Source organism: Coenobita brevimanus, chromosome 88 (genome assembly GCF_032717465.1).
Source record: "Coenobita brevimanus isolate Jiangsu-jjx chromosome 88, ASM3271746v2, whole genome shotgun sequence".
NCBI classification, from domain to species: Eukaryota; Metazoa; Arthropoda; class Malacostraca; order Decapoda; family Coenobitidae; genus Coenobita; species Coenobita brevimanus.
In genome coordinates, this window is record NC_137041.1 from 14,213,277 (window position 1) to 14,229,880 (window position 16,604).

Genomic DNA, 16,604 nt, shown 5'->3' on the forward strand with positions numbered 1-16,604 from the left:
GTGATACCAACTCTAACGTACGGAAGTGAAGCTTGGACATTGTTGGAAGGACACAAGTCAAGAGTGAGAGCAGTGGAAATAAGTTATTTAAGAGGAGCCTGTGGAGTCACGTGGAGAGACAGGCTGACGAATGAGGATATAAAGGAGCGTTGTGGTGTGGATGTGGATGTGATAGGAAGCGTTATGAGGAACACACTGAGGTGGTTTGGCCATGTGGAGAGGATGGAGGGTGAAAGACTGATGAAGAGAGTGTATATGAGTGAGGTGGAGGGGGGAAGAGGGAGGGGGAGGCCGAGGATGAGATGGAGGGATGGGGTGGAGAGGTATATGAGAGAGGGGGGTGTGAGTTGGGAGCAGGGCAGTGAAATGGCGGGGGACAGAGCGACTTGGAGGCGATTTGTTTGTGGCCACCCCAAACGGGATTGAGGTGTCTGGCAATAGATAGATAGGTAGATAGAGACCAATACATCGACGGGACTGGCAGTTACATAATGTAGCAACCTAGTCATATGTTGACGGGACGCCTCGGGCTGGAGTTATTGTGACTGTGAGTGGGTGAATGTATCAAAATTCTAGTTATGCTGTGTTAATACAATGTGCAATAATTCTCTCCTTACATGGATTCCTTCACTATGACACACACACACACACACACACACACACACACACACACACAAACTTTCCAACAACATTACATTGACCTCCTTCCTTCCTCTTTTCGGCTTTGATGGACCTGTACCTGTCTGTAGTACTGAAATGGCAAAATTCTTTGCCCAGAGTTTCTCCTCCACTTCCACATTAGATCATTCTGGTGCTGATCCTCCATCTCTTCCCTCCTCTGACTTCCCCATGACTGACAATAAAATTTGTTCAGTTGCTGTACTTTTTGCCCTCACTGGCCTCAGTACTAACACGGCATGGACACTCAGGCCTGTTGGTGTCCCTCTTGTTGTTTTCAAGAAGTGTACTTTGCTTACACTCTATGTAAGTAAACTTTTTCGCTTTTGTCAATCAAATTTTACCTTTCATTCTTGCTGGAAGTTTGCTGCTATTTAGCCCTTTCTGAAGAAGTGCTACTATTCCCAGCCCTGTAATTACTGCGCAATTTCTTTTACATTCTGTATTTCTAGAGTTTTTGGACCATTTCATGCAAAAAAAAAAAAAAAAATTCCTATCATGACCTCTCCGATCGCCAGTAGGGGTCCCGCCAAGGACATTCCATTGATGATCTTCTCACCTTCCTTCCAAACTCCTAGTCATGCTCCTTTTGGGACTTCAGCGAAAGCTCTGCTTTTGAACTTGACATCTCAAATTCTTGCGACCAGGTATAGCACAATATTTTTTTTTTAATTTCCCAATTGTATTCCTACGATTACTGTACTTATGTCTGTGCTTTCATCTTACACTTCCATTTTGATCGTCCTATAGCTGCTACTGTAGAGAGCCATTGACCCTCTCCTAGTGGTATGTACAGTGGTGTTTCTCAGCTTTCTGACCTGTCACCAACTCTGTTCCTTCTGCTTGTCATCAGATCCCATCCACTCCTACGGTGATTACTTCATCCATCACCTTCCCATCTCCTCTCAGCGTCTATCACAGCAGTTACTTCATTAAAAACGGGATGAGGCTACGGCACACCTAACTTCTAATCTGACTCGTGTCTCCGATGGGGGTAAAAGTGACCTTGTTGTTTTAAGTACTTGCAAAACTTAATTCCTACATCTTTTGGTCCAACATAATATTCCACAGGGGTGTCCGTAAATGTTTAACAATATTCACCTCAATCCTGCATGATATTTGAATATATATCGAGATCACAGTGTAGGGATTAATCCTGGAAAAATCATATTATCACCCTTGGCTAATCTTCGTCCAAGAACTTAAGAGTGCTTGGCCGACTTTGTGCTTTCTTTTCCCCCGCACAGATATTGAATTTATACCGGGGTTATGTTCGCCCCTGTACTGATTACAACCTCTGTCTTTTCGCCGCACTGTTGCATCTTTGTCTGTCTTTCTATCACCACTTCAGTAGTCACTGCTCTTCTGAACTGTGTGCCCCGCCCTCCTTTCCGGGAGGCGTGTTGCACCTGTTTGGCAGCAAACTCTCACCTCTTTTCCGTCCAACTCCCTAATGCGAAAGCTAACCAATACTTCCAGTCTTTCATTTATGCCTCAGGTCAACTCTGGAACTATCTTCCTCTGTCTGTAATTCATTCTGCTTATGACCTCCAGTCTTTTACACACACTTTGTCCAGGCATCCCGAAATGAACGGACCTTTAATTCTTCTTTCATTTATTTTTTTCCCTGGAGGGAACAATCTTGCTGGTTTCCAGCCTTTGGCTTCTTCTGCCTTACATAAATGTCATACGTTAATATATATATATATATATATATATATATATATATATATATATATATATATATATATATATATATATATATGCTAATATACATAAACCTACTTGATTACAGAGGCAACGTCGGTGGTGCAGATGATAAATTTGGGACCTACTCTGTACTAGATGTTTCTCTTCATGAATTTCCCAAAGGTGTTGACATTCATCTACAGAAATGGGAACATTTCCTGTAGAAATTGTTCTGCCATGTTAATGCTGTTGATTTACTAGCATGTGGTATAACGAGCCAGAGGAACCCAGTAAAGCAAGACAGGGACATACTTGGAAGCAATTTATTTAAATAATGATGGTGCTTTGTCTTAGTGGGATTAGATATTCAGGGCCAAGCTGATGACTCTGTTTTAAACAAATAATTACAAACAGGCATTACATGAAGGAATATCTTGCTGCCAGTCATATATGGAAGGACGTTATTAATGCTGAGTGTAGGAAATTGGCTTTGATAACTGTATATTAAACTAAAAATTAATTTCATAGCAAGTGTCTGCAAATACTCTGCAGCTGTAAAACGTGTGTATATTTATTTTTATAACCGAGCTTTAGCGTTTCTCGTATAACTTCGTAATGCTTCACTGTAAATAATGATGCCCTAACAACGGTTCTCAGTAACAGTGTTGCAGTGTGTTAGTCTGCATTTTAGTATGGTTACTGTCCAACATGTTATTCTGTGAACCTGCCAGTATAATTATTTTATTCTGTTATGAAAGCATTCACTGACGTGTACCATAACTATGGCCAATGGATATATTTTTGGCGGGATGACTTCGGTGGTTGTGGTGGGTTTACAATCCAGTAATTTCATGTACCGCTGCTGTCACGTGACTTGACACTGAGTGACAAGGCAAACGATTTCCAATGGCCAGAATACTACTGTTACATTGGATGGGAACCATATAATTATGAAGGTGTTTGGTGTTCTAAGACTTTAAGGAGCCTCAACTGGATTAAGCCCATAACGGTTCACATCCGACGGGAAGCTGGGGGTTCTTGGTCCCAGAATAGCACACTGGGGCTACAGATTGGTCAGTCGCATTATACTCGTATGTCTGAAGAGCTGAGAGGAAGGATGGGACTGGAATGTATTTGTGTTGTCATAGGAAGGGACAAATTGAGATGATTAAGGCATATTGAGAAGACGGAGGATGACAATCGGAAGCAGAAGCAAGAAATGTGAAAGTCGGAGGTATTGTTGCAAGAGGGAGACCGAAAAAGACCTGGAACGAGATCGTAGAGCGTGACATCAGGGATTATGGACTGAATAGTAAGGCTCCTAGAGATCGAGCAGCGTGCAGAACCGCAGTCAGGTGCAGTCAGACTTCATAAGTGATACAACTAAGTAGCCCAGTCCCGGGCCCCATCGTTCTAGATATTACAATAAATGATTGGATGATGGGCGAATATAGTCTCTTGATATTACATAACATTATCAGCATATTTTCAAACTGTTCAGTATCTTTCATGGTAATGGTATAATGGTTTGGTGGCCTTAAGACGACAATCGAGGGACGGTCATGCACTTCACACAAGATCGAATCCTGACTAGATGGATACAGATTATTCCTTCGTGCATGCGGGGCGTTCAGTGATCACCAGTGCATAAGTAAATATGTCGGACTATGGCAGTTTAGTGTCAGACCTATGCGCTTCTTTGGTGATAATACAGGACTCCAGTATTTGTGACAAAAACAGTTATTAACTAGAAAGCACAGACAGCGCATACCACCGCCAATGCCACTGCCATTAAAAAGGATCCGAATCCGTGGAGATATTGCGTGGAATACATAGGATCCAAATCCGCCCCCAAATTTAGTCAATTGTTTTGACCCATGGCCCACTCCTCCACATTTTTTTTAAAAATCCATTTAGAACTTTTGGCGATATTGTGCGGGCTACACAGGATCCCGATCCGGATCTGGATCCGGCCCCCAAATGTAATCAATGCTTTCTTGGCCCATGGCCCACCCTTCCACAAAATTTCACTGAAATTCATTGAGAACTTTTGGAGATACTATACGGGATACACTGAATAGGGATCTGGATCCGCCCCAAAATGTAATCAATTCTTTCTTGGCCCATGGCCCACCCTTCCACAAAATTTCATTAGAATTCATTGAGAACTTATGGAGATATCATGTGAACAAACAAACAAGCATACAAACACAGATGCATACATAACCTCCTCCAACTTAGTTGGCGGAGGTAAAAAGTGTTAAATATTTGACTGACACTTCTATATAATTCTTTTTCAGGATGACCCACATGGACTGTCGGCAGGTGAGTATATGAGTATAACTGTTGCATCAGAAGAGAGAGAGAGAGAGAGAGAGAGAGAGAGAGAGAGAGAGAGAGATCTGTGCTTGTGTAGCTTATGTCAGTTATGTCTATGTGCATGTGCGTAGATGTGTAAGTTATGTACTGTATTTGAATTTTCGTGTAAAAGTTTTTACGTGTACGAGTTAACAGCTGTGTATGAGTGTGCATATATGCATAATTCATTGTATTTATTTGTGTGTTTGCATCTGTCTGCGTGGATATTTGTGTGTTTGTATAGGTGTACCTTTTATGTGAATATATGTGCACATGAGTGAATGATGTTTATATGTCCGTGAACACGGGTTTCTGTGACTGCATGCATACATGTTTGCGCGTGTGCTTGAATGTTTGTGTTTGTTTGCAGGGTTGCATGTTTGTGAATGCGTGTTTATATGTATATGTGTGCATGCTGGATATGGTTTTCGCCACGAAAGATCCACCATTGACATACACAATCTCCTGACTCATACCATCCATCAATCAATTGACCTACATGGAGAAGCTCATGCAGTAGCCCTTGATATTTCCAAAGCTTTCGATAGAGTATGGCACCGTTCCCTGCTGCCCAAACTCCCTTGTTATGGACTAACGTCTTTGGTTCCTTTGATCTTCTCATATCTCAGTGACAGGAAACATAAGAGTAAAAGTAGATGATGTATATTCCAATTTCCATTCAATTAATGCCGGCGTGCCGCAGGGGTCAGTTCTGGCCCCAACCCTGTTCCTGGTTCATATTAATGATCTCTTATCTGTCACCCACAATCCCATCCACTCATATGCAGATGACTCAACACTACATAGTTCATTCACACTCAGACACCCAGTTACAAAGTCTAATATCTCTACCTCTCAACTCAGTACAGCCATCTCCATAAATCGAGACCTATCTACGATCAGTGAATGGGGACAAAACAACCTTGCGTCATTTAATGCTAGTAAAACTTAAGTATATACAATTTACTAATAGACAGGTATTGCCAGATTCGTATATTACCTTCAGTACTACTAATATTCCCATCTCCAAAAGTATTGAAATTCTCGGCGTCTCACTTAACAATGCCCTCAGCTGGACCTCTCATGTTAAATCAATTGCTAAAACCGCCTCAAAGAAACTTGGATTAATGTACAGAGTCCGTAACTTCTTCACTGACGAGCAGTTAGCTGTAATTTATAAGAGTCATGTGCGCTCTCAGCTTGAATATTGCTCATCGTTGTGGAATGGATGTGGAGAGGTTGCATTAAAACAACTAGAAAAAATTCAGAACAAGGTTGCTAGAATTATTAACAACCCTGCCATTACAAATAAACTACCTCCCCTACAAGTAAGAAGGAATGTTGCCTCCCTTGCATTATTTTACAGATATTTTTATGGCAAATGCTCAGATGAAGTTGCGTCCATGGTGCCACTTCTCCATGCCTTCCCTCGTGCTACACGGGCAGCTGGCAGCGCTCATGACTGGAATGTCACTCAGCCATATTACAGAACCTCTGCCTATCAGAATTCTTTCATTCCCTGCACTGCATCTCTTTGGAACTCGCTTCCCCAGAGTTGTTTCCCTCCAAACTTCAACCTACAGCTGTTAAAGTCTAACTGTTACAGATATTTTATGAACAGAGGACACCAGTAATCTGGTGTATGAATTATTTTGTCTTAATTCATTTGTTTTTTCATTCCTCTGTTCTGTTATTAAAAAAAAAATGTAAGCCTATATATATATATATATATATATATATATATATATATATGTGTGTGTGTGTGTGTGTGTGTGTGTGTGTGTGTGTGTGTGTGTGTCCACAGGAATCATCTTGTCGAGGAGGAGGGCTTGCTGTACGTACCCGGTAAGTCTGGTGGGCTGTACCAGTGGGGAGACATCCCTCCCCAGACTCAGCAGGAGGACATGGTTACCATTGCTGAAGGGGCCGTCTGAGGGATCAGACTGTGTTCCCAGATCGACTGCCTTGTGGACTATCCTTGGAGAGGTTAAGGCTACGGGAGTAAACCCGAACGAAAAATCCATATGTAGTGTTGTTAATAGGATAAGGTTGGATGGTATGTAGGTATCCAGGTAGGTAGGTGAAAACCAGTGTTGATAATGTGTATGGTGTGGGGAATCGTGCTATCAAAATGCAGTCGTGAGACGTTGGATAGTTCATTGTGTGTTTTCGTATTTTCTCTGTCTCTCTTGACCCTCCGTCTCCAATATCGTTGATGAGGGATGGACACTTTTGAATTACTGGGCTTTATCGTGACACCGTTATCTTTGGTGTGCTGGACAGAGTAACGTAGCTTGACGGCTCACCTCCTACACTATCCTGTCTCCTAAACTTCCCTCTGCCTTCTATCGTTCTCTCTGGCTCTCTGACTGCTATACCTGACCTCCAGGAATATATTCTGACTTGGTGGGGATGTATGTAATGTCTGGTACTTTTCCTGTCACATGGGCTAACCGCCTTTCTGCAGTTACCCCTAGTATTTGCTGCATAACGGGATTCTCGAGCATCTGGAAAATGTTTGCTATACATTCCGTGTATGCATTCTGGCTAGAGGATGCGTATGTCTTTACCTGAGTACCAGACATTGCAAGTGGTGCAAGTGGTACCTATTGCGCTATGAGAATTATATACTAGTGCCTGTAATTATTACATGTCTGTAACTACTACATACGAAATATTAATGCCTACAAAGTCCCACAAAAGATGGGGCTCGACAGAGCTCCAGACTCATGCAACCCTGCTCAGTAGATGGACATCGCGAATCTTAATGCTACCATCACATACTGAGAAGGGCCAAGTCATGTGCTGGTATGGTCTGTGCACCCTTACCATCACACAGAATCCAGCCATTGCACAAGCCCATTATTATACTCACTCCCTATTTCATCTTTTCACCAAATGAAAAGGCCTACAACAAAAGACCCACGGCAACAGAATAAGGTAATGATGACAGGCCATGGATTTCGCTGGAGGTCACTGGCTCGAGGTCTGCACGTAGGTGGCACTGGTCTAGTGGTCACTGCCATCATGGCATAGGAGGAGGACATGACTTCAGAATCGTCCAGTGAAACTAAGCAGCCGGAAACGGACGCCCAATTATTAATCCCTGGTGGGGAGGGGTTTAGAAAAGTGTTCCACACCACCTGGACGGATTACTGCATCTCTCAAGACATCCCACATAGCGGTCGAAAACACAAAAGAATTCCTCTTACATTTGCTACCTGGAATATATGGACTTTACATGTTGCTGACCAAAGCACATGACCAGGCCGTAAACTGCCCTTATTGCCGATGAACTGAAAGAGTAAAAAAAAAAATGACCGCTGCCTTGTCTGAGACTCGCCTCTCAGATGAGAGCAACCTAACAGACGCAGGAGAAGAGTATACCTATTTCTGGAGTGGCTAACCCGACAAGGTGGCAGAAAACCATGTTATTGGCTTTGCAGTCCCAAACATCCTACTACAGAGGATCCAAAAATCACATGTGGGTGTATCAGAGAGGCGATACCCTAGTGCATACCACTCTTTTAAGGCCAATATGCAACACTTGCCAGTGCCTATACCCCAACACTTGACTCTGAGGACACCGTCAATCCTTTTATGACACTCTGGATGCTATCATTCGCACGATACCAAATAATGACAAACTCATCCTTCTTGTACAGTTTAATGCCAGAGTAGGAAAAGACAGTCACCTCTTGCAAGTCATTATAGAATACCATGGTATTGGTAACATGAACAACAATGGCGTTAGACTTCTTTTCTTATGTTGGGAACGCACTCTGGTCATCCCAGCACCATTTTTCAACTTGAGAATACACATAAGATCACATGGATGCACCCACGATCAAGACATTGATTCCTAATTGGCTCTGCCATAGTAGGGCAGCGAGATCGAGAAGACGTCCTTATAACCCGAGCTATGAAGGGTGCTGAGTGCTCAACAGACCATAACCTTATAATCACCAAACTGCAACAAGTCATATGCCCACAGATATGCTGTAGGGCATCCTCTAAGAAACTAAACCATAGAATTATAATAAATGCTGACACTTGTATCACCTTCTGCAGCAGTATTACAGACAAACTCTCTCAGTACCAGCCACTTAACAAGAACAACTATGCAAAAATCCTAGATGCAGAGTGGCTGAACATTAAGACACTACTTTAACGCACTGCGTAAGAAAGACTAGGCTTCTCCACTGGCAGCCATAAAGACTGGCAAATGCTGCGGGCATACGTGGCCTCATTGCAAAGAAGACTGGAGCACATAACTACTAGCTGGTTGATCCTAACTCCTGAACTCTAAAAACTCAATTTCAGAATCAAATGAGTGAAACACAGAGAAAACAGCGTGGCATGGAGAACAAATAGTGGATCCGGGCAAGCAAAAGGGTTCCAAAGACTTCCATCCCATCCATCCATTGCCAGACGCCATGTATCCCAAATGGGGTGGCCAAGGGCTTAGAGTTAATTGTTTTACAGGGAGGGGCACTAATCCTCCACCAACCCCACTTGACACGTAGGGATGCCAACATAAATTAAATATTGCGGGGATTCGAACCAGCGCTTGCAACTGCGTGAGTACAGCAGCTTACCAAGTGAGCCATTTAGGCACCCCAAAGACTTGCCGATATTAATGACCAACATGGGTTCTATAAGAACCTAAAACCATCTATGGGCCAATCAAACACAACATTACCCTTAATTGATTAGCCGAATGGGAGCTCCTGAAAGACAAGAAAGCAATCCTAGAAAGATGGGCGCAGCACTTCATTTTCTTACTGAATTAAAGAAACCTGGTGGGTCACAATATCCTTGATAACATTCAAATGCTCCTCTAATGGCAGATCTCGGTATCCCACCTACACTTGCAGAAACTGATCAGGCCATTCGATCACTAAACATATTAAATGCCCTAGCACTGATGGCATACCATCTGAACTAATCAGAAAGGGCTGCCACCTACTCCAGCAACCTCTTATACTGCTTCTCTAGAACTAAGGACGAATACCATCTGCATGGCTTACTTCTGAGACTGTAACCACCAACAAGAAGAAAGGGGACCACTAAAATTCTGACAAGAATAGAGGTATCTCCCTTCTTGTGACTGCTAGCAAAGTGATAACTATGATTATGTTATCCAGACTGATAAAACATCTGACTGAGTCAACACTTCCTGAAACACAGTGTGGATTTCGGAAAGAACGATGTACCTATTATATTCTCTTTGTTACCCGACAGATACGAGAGGAATGCCACGAGCAGAGCCGTGACATATTTTATTCATCAGTCTTGGAAAAGCTTCTTACACAGTTAACAGTGAAATTTTATGGAATGCTCTTTCACAGTTTGGAGTTTCAGACATTTTTCTTACCATATTGAAGAGAGTTCTTAACAACATGAATGCTCTTGTGCCCGTAAGTAGGACCAGAGCAGGACCCATCAACGTGACTGTGGGAGTAGAGCAAGGATGTGTCATGGTTTCTGCCATTTTCAACATTTATCTCACTGCAGACTTCCTTTTAACCATGGTGATGGAATAAAAATAAAATTCCCTCTAGACAGTAACTTATTTTAATCTCAGATGTCTTCAAGGACAATCAAAGACTGCTGTGGCTTATTTGGTAGAAACTTCGTAAGGTTCTTGTAGTGTGTTTTGTAGATCAGTTATACGTTAGACTCGTGGACGAACGGTTGTTATACGTGAGTATTTTTGTAAGTAGATAATCTTCGTTCCCTTTGTCATGCAGTGACAGGAAAGGTAGAGATTAGTATGGGACTATTTTTATTTGTCTTGGAAATATTAACAAAGTCTCTCACACACGAGTGAAGTATAGAGTCCCGCTGTTACCTCCGCACTGTCTCACTCTGTCTTTCTCTCTGCCACCCTCTCGCCCCTTTTGCTAGCCTCCTTCTCCCTACTACAGTACCTGTCGGTTCTTCGGCTAGCCCCTTTCTGATCTCTGATTCCTACATTCTCGTTTAGCAGGGGTCGTGTCACGTGGGCTATACTGTCGTGGAAGTTTCTAGAACCCTGTATGTCTGTGTGTATGTACTGCTTCCGGTGCACTTCTAGCATTCCTTCACTTAAGTGTTGCAAGCTGGTTTCCTTTTGCTTGATTCTCGCTGATACACTTCCTATCTCACCCCCTGGCTTGGTGCTTCTATCTATCTATTTATCTATCTATCTATGAGTTGCATTATTATAATATGGAGTCCTGACAGAGGCACAATACACTAATGACTGTGCTGTCCTTGACACATGTTCCAAAAGCTTTACAGCAGTCTCACACCATCATTTCCAAATATATACCACGCAATGGGGCTCTAAATAAATGTCTAGAAAAAGAAAAAATATATATCAAATAAACAACCTAGCAGAGCCTCTTGCATTTCAGATAAATAGTGAAATATGTAAAATAGATGGAGAATTTTACCTATCTTGCAAGAGTGCTCACAGATAAACATAACACTGATGCAGAAGTTTCCACGAATCAACCACGCATCAGCCTCTTTTAGGCGTCTCAGATCCAGTCTTTGAATACACCAAGTTGAGAATCAGGACGAGGTATCAGTTCACACGATTGTAAGCCTCTCCATGCTCTTATGCGGTGCTCAACCCTCGACTGCTTACCAGAGTCACATCAAGCAGCTTGAATCGTTTTACATGCGATGTTTATATCCCATTCTAGGATTCACATGGAAGGATTAAGTTCTTCATTCACAAATTCTCCAGCGGGCTAAGTCAACCAGCACACAAAACATGCTGTCAAAAAAAAAAAAAAAAAAAAAAAAAAATGAGATGGGTTGGACACCTGTTCTGCATGCCTGAGCACTGCCTTCCTCGCCAGGTTCTGTATAGCCAACTACCTGCAGCAAATCACAACCCAGGGGGACAGAAGATATATAAAAATTATAAACGAACACCTCAGAAGAAATACAAATTTATACCAAAAGGTCTTGAAACCAACGCCTCTGACAGCAAACAAGGGCAAGCCCTCTGCGGCGGAGGAACCATTCATCTCAAAGAACCTCGAAACCTGGCCAGAGAAGAGCATAGCAACGAAGGCACAACCAAAACAAAATTCTCCTAGCAAACCCGGACTTGACATGCCGACTGTGTGGCAAAGTTTGAGAATCCATGTTTGGTAGGCACAATCAGAGATGCTGACACCAAAGATTATTCTAGTGAGCAAGTAACTGTCGTAATCTGTAGCGAAAGGACAGCTTTAAGTAAGTGTGTGTGTGTGTGTGTGTGTGTGTGTGTGTGTGTGTGTGTGTGTGTGTGTGTGTGTGTGTGTGTGTGTGTGTGTGTGTGTGTGTGTGTGTGTGTGTGTGTGTGTGTGTGTGTACACTATTTGCTGATGTTTGTATCGTGCAGTGAAGCTAGCATGTACTCTATGAAATTACCATAATGTTTAGTAGCTTATTATACACTATGATTACCAGGGAAATCATTCTTCTCCTTGCTTAAGTTAGAAAATTTCATTATCACATCATCCCTACACTCCATTCCAAGTGGATATCTTTGTTGGCCTCGCCCCCTCCTCTCCGTTATTCGTGCTTGGAGGACAGTTATCATATGGCTGGAAGACGCCTTCACTTTCAAACCGACACCCGTAGTTATAACATTACTACTGCCATCTTGGATTTAATCTCTAATTTGTCTGATTATTCTGCCTTCCCGAAAAGCAACCATTATCTGTGATCCATACAGTCGTTAGTACTGACAAGTTTACGTGCACCATCGGGCCTGCCGGGACTGGATTACCACTTTCCCCTTCACCATCACTCCACCTGTACCAACAGTCCCTATTATCACTGTCCTTGTATCAACTGTTCAGGCACCACTGTCCCTGCACAACTTTCCCTGCACCACCACTATACCTGCGCCACCACTGCCCTCACCATCATCAACGCCAATGCACTACCGCCAAGCTCCCTGCATTACCGCTGTCCCTTCACCACTACTGTCACTGTCTCTGCATCACTACTCTCCCGGCACTACCACTGTACCTGCACCACCACTGCCCCAGAAATACCGTATGTACTGTATCTGTACCACTACAGTACCTGCATCACTGTACCTGTGTAACAGTGTCTCTGCACCACCACTGTCCCTGCGCCACATATGTATCTGTACCAATGCCCACAGTTCTGTGATACTCCGACATCGAATACTCGAACCGGGTAATATGTGACTGGCTAATATACTAGTTTATTCCCCATGCTCCTCAGGCTGGCCAGAACGTTGGGCGAAATTTATTTTCCTTTTGTATTTCTTCAACTAACAAGGTTGTGAGGGACATGCACCGAAATTCTATTGTTGCATATCGTACTGTACAGGAAGACTGTATCCTAGCAAGGACTGAATATCTCCTTGTCTGTCTGTTATGCATGGCCAGTTTTCAAGCTGGCGGTCAGGATATACATGACAACAGGTATGGATCTCAGAAAGGTCATGGAGCATATGAACAGGTTGCAGGGTTCAGGTACGGAGGTTCAGTCCTCGATCCTGACTCCCTGCCAAAAAGTTACTCACAGATACCATGATAAAAATGCAGAAATTTATATGAGATTAGACTAAGACGAAAGTAATTAACCGATACGTTTGAGATTTCGGTGGATGGGTACCGCTCTCTACCCTTTACCCCTCCCATGCAAGAAAGGATGTAGTTTTCTGGGCCCGGAATTTCGAATGGGTACGAGATACTTCAGACTTTGACAAAGATTATTTGAGGATCCAGTATAGGCAAAAAGGATGTGGAAGAATGATAGATTTCTCTGAAACCCTGTGGCAATCACGCTAAATAAAACGAGGCCCCAAAACACATCCCTGTTGACTTGTGGAGTGTCTTTTGTCTTGTGGTAACTTGATTAAGCTGAGCAATGCTGAGTATCGGTCCGTCTGTCTATCTATCTATCTATCTATCTGTCTGTCTGTCTATCTATCCGTCCATCTGCCTGTTTATCTATCTATTTACAGCCAGACACCTTAGTCCCGGCAGAGATGGCCACAAACGATTCGCCTCCACTTCATTTTGTCTTTCGCCATTAGGCTTCTCCCTTTCCAACATACACCACACTCACTTACACCCCTCTACACCCCATCCGTTCATATCATCCTCGGTCTTCCACTTCCTCTCCTTCTCTCCCTCCACCTCACTCACATAAACTGTCTTACTAATTCTCTCGCCCTCAATTCTCAATACAGCCAGTAAATATAATGGTCTTCCCCATGGTGAAGACCTTATAACCGTTTCTTTCTCTCTTCTACAGGCCAACAGGAAGAGGAACGGATTTCCAGATGGTTTTGGCCTCAGCCAGTAAATCCACTGAGACTTTTTTGTGAGTATCGATACCGAAAAAAAAAAAAAAATTGTCTTTTATCAGTGGTATAAAGTAAAAAATTTGCAACATGAAAGCCAATGACAAAAAAAAAAAAAATGTGAGTTAAGGTTTATGCATTTCTGAAATTTTACTCAACTACTGTTCAGTTTCTTCAAAAGAAACAAATATTGCTGACCTATAGTTCGTTCAAGTTAACTTCGTGGCAGATGATAGTTTTAAATTAGGTTAGTGTTGGTAGGGTATCATGCCAACCTAGTCTAGTTATCAGCCACTGATATGACAGTTTACCCTTGGTGGTAAACCAAGAGAAGTGGAGGTGGAAGGCTTTCACCTCCCTTAACCTAAATCCATAGTAGTTATCTGTCTTAATGACCTGTGCAGTGGATAGCCATAATTTTAAGCAACTAGACAAGCAAGTCATATCAATACGCTACCTATTATAACAAGTTAGTTTTCATATGACAGAACTGAGACACTTTCACAACTTGAAGACTAAGTTGTGGTTGCATGAAATTCGATGGTGCTCAGAAATGGGGTAAAAATTAGCCTCCTCGGTTACTAGTCACGTTATCCACAAGTCTGACTACACTATTGCCATCATTTGAAATGAAAGAGGTTTGGAATATTTGGTAGATGAAAATCAACCAACCGGCAACAATGACGGATAATACAATTGCCACAGTACACAGTAATGGTGTCAACATCCATTACTGAAACTGACTTACAAAAATGTGTAAATTTGGCTTACCTTAATATACTTCACCCCTACATGCAAAAGACGTATTTTGTATTGTATTTTTGCATACTCAACCTCCCTTTTCGTTTCTGTTCCATTGATAGTCCTGTATCCTTGCTCTGAATAAGTGCCAGATGATCTATGATAACTGGCGCTAGTAATCCATTATTCAGTTCGATCTGCTTTTTCCAGATGATAATACAGGTTAGCCCAAGAAAGGTGGTACCAAGATTTTCCGAGGTTCGCACTTGGTACTTGTAATTTTGAATCACCCTGTATTTACCTCAAGAAAGCCACCTGGAAGTAAGGTACAAAAGTAAAGTCTCTCTCTCTCTCTCTCTCTCTCTCTTATATATATATATATATATATATATATATATATATATATATATATATATATATATATATATATATATATATATATATATATACACGTTATATATTCATGGATATGAGGTTAAAAGCTATGCCATATTCACCTTCATTGATTTTCTTACTCACGGTTTCTAATTGCCATGCAGTTTTTCGGTGGTCCTCTTGGAGTTTCCTCAGGAGTTCCCCAAAGGGCAGCGACAAATCGAAATTACCTTGTTCCATCTTCAGGCTGGATCTGATGGTTCTGCCGTGGGTGGCTGCTTATATACGACTCAGGTGAATCAGGTGGAGACAGGTGGGTGGAGCTGATCAGCTAAGCTGATCGCTCATTGACTGCCTCGTACTCTAAGCCAATGTGGCATTTAGATGACGGTAGGATTTGGAAATCATCGACTTGTGTCTTTATTATATATAGGTTGTTTCATGATAATGTAGGTTGCCTCTAGAAACAAGAGTCGGCGATAGTCTTGTTCTCTGTCGGTGTCGGCGATAGTCTTATTCTCTGTCGATTATTTTGGTGTTCTCATCCAGGTCTAGTCGTGTCAGGTGGGAATTGTGAAAGGTGGCATAGTGGTTCTTCGTGGCTCCATTCTGTAGGTGACAGGTGAGTCGCCTCGATAGTCATTTGTTTTTCCTTCCTATGTTCTATTATTTAAAAAAAGGTATGAGTGAGGTCCACACTCCCCACTGCTGTAGCTATGCTGGTAAATGACATAGTTCTACTGAAGGGGCGTCTTGGTCAGTGCGGGCCGGTTACGAAGCAGAAGCCGGGCTGCTTTCTTGTATTTGTAGTAGATGAGAGAAATGTGTTGTTCCGGGTCTGTAGGGCATACATTTCTGTATACAATATCCTTGATGATCTTCTCGTCCATCTTGTAGTCTGCAGAAATGTTTCTGAAGTATATCTTGACGTGTTCGCTGGTTGTAGGTGCAGTGGTGTCTTTGTGAGTTGACCATTTGTCCATGTGTCTCTTAATTGCATCAGTTACGTCAGAGTTAATGTAGTTGTTGTTGACGAGGACATGAGTCACGTGTTCTAGTTCATGGTGGGCGTCTTCCCAAGTGGAACAGTGGGAGAGGGCTTTCCTAAAGTAGGCGCTGATGGTGAATCACAGGTAACGTCTTGGTCACTGACTATCTCCATTTAGGTAGTCCTTTGTTCGTGGGCTTGGTGAATACTATAATCTTGATCCTTACTTTGTGTGCAGTGACGAGAATATTCAGGAAGGGGAGGCGTCTGTCTCTGGCATCTTCATAAATGAATTTAAGTCCAGAGGCAGCGATGAAACACACTCTGAGGTTCTACAGCTTCTGAAGGGCCTTGATACGAACAAAGATGTTGTCGACATAGTGGCAGTATACGGAAGGGGCGGCTAGTAGCTAGGTCCCCATGTAGATATTGGCGAACAGGACT

The 16,604-nt window shown here is 42.5% G+C and overlaps 1 protein-coding gene across 1 annotated transcript in view; it reads left to right on the forward strand.

The window, feature by feature from the left end:
• The window catches only part of LOC145411136 (uncharacterized), a 47,062-nt gene that overhangs the window by 7,858 nt on the left and 22,600 nt on the right, over positions 1–16,604 (forward strand). Inside the window, exons 2-3 of the mRNA XM_080281188.1 lie at positions 4,668–4,692; positions 14,008–14,076. Of these exons, the coding sequence (XP_080137314.1) occupies positions 4,668–4,692; positions 14,008–14,076 (94 nt within the window). The remainder of the gene's footprint in view (positions 1–4,667; positions 4,693–14,007; positions 14,077–16,604) is intronic.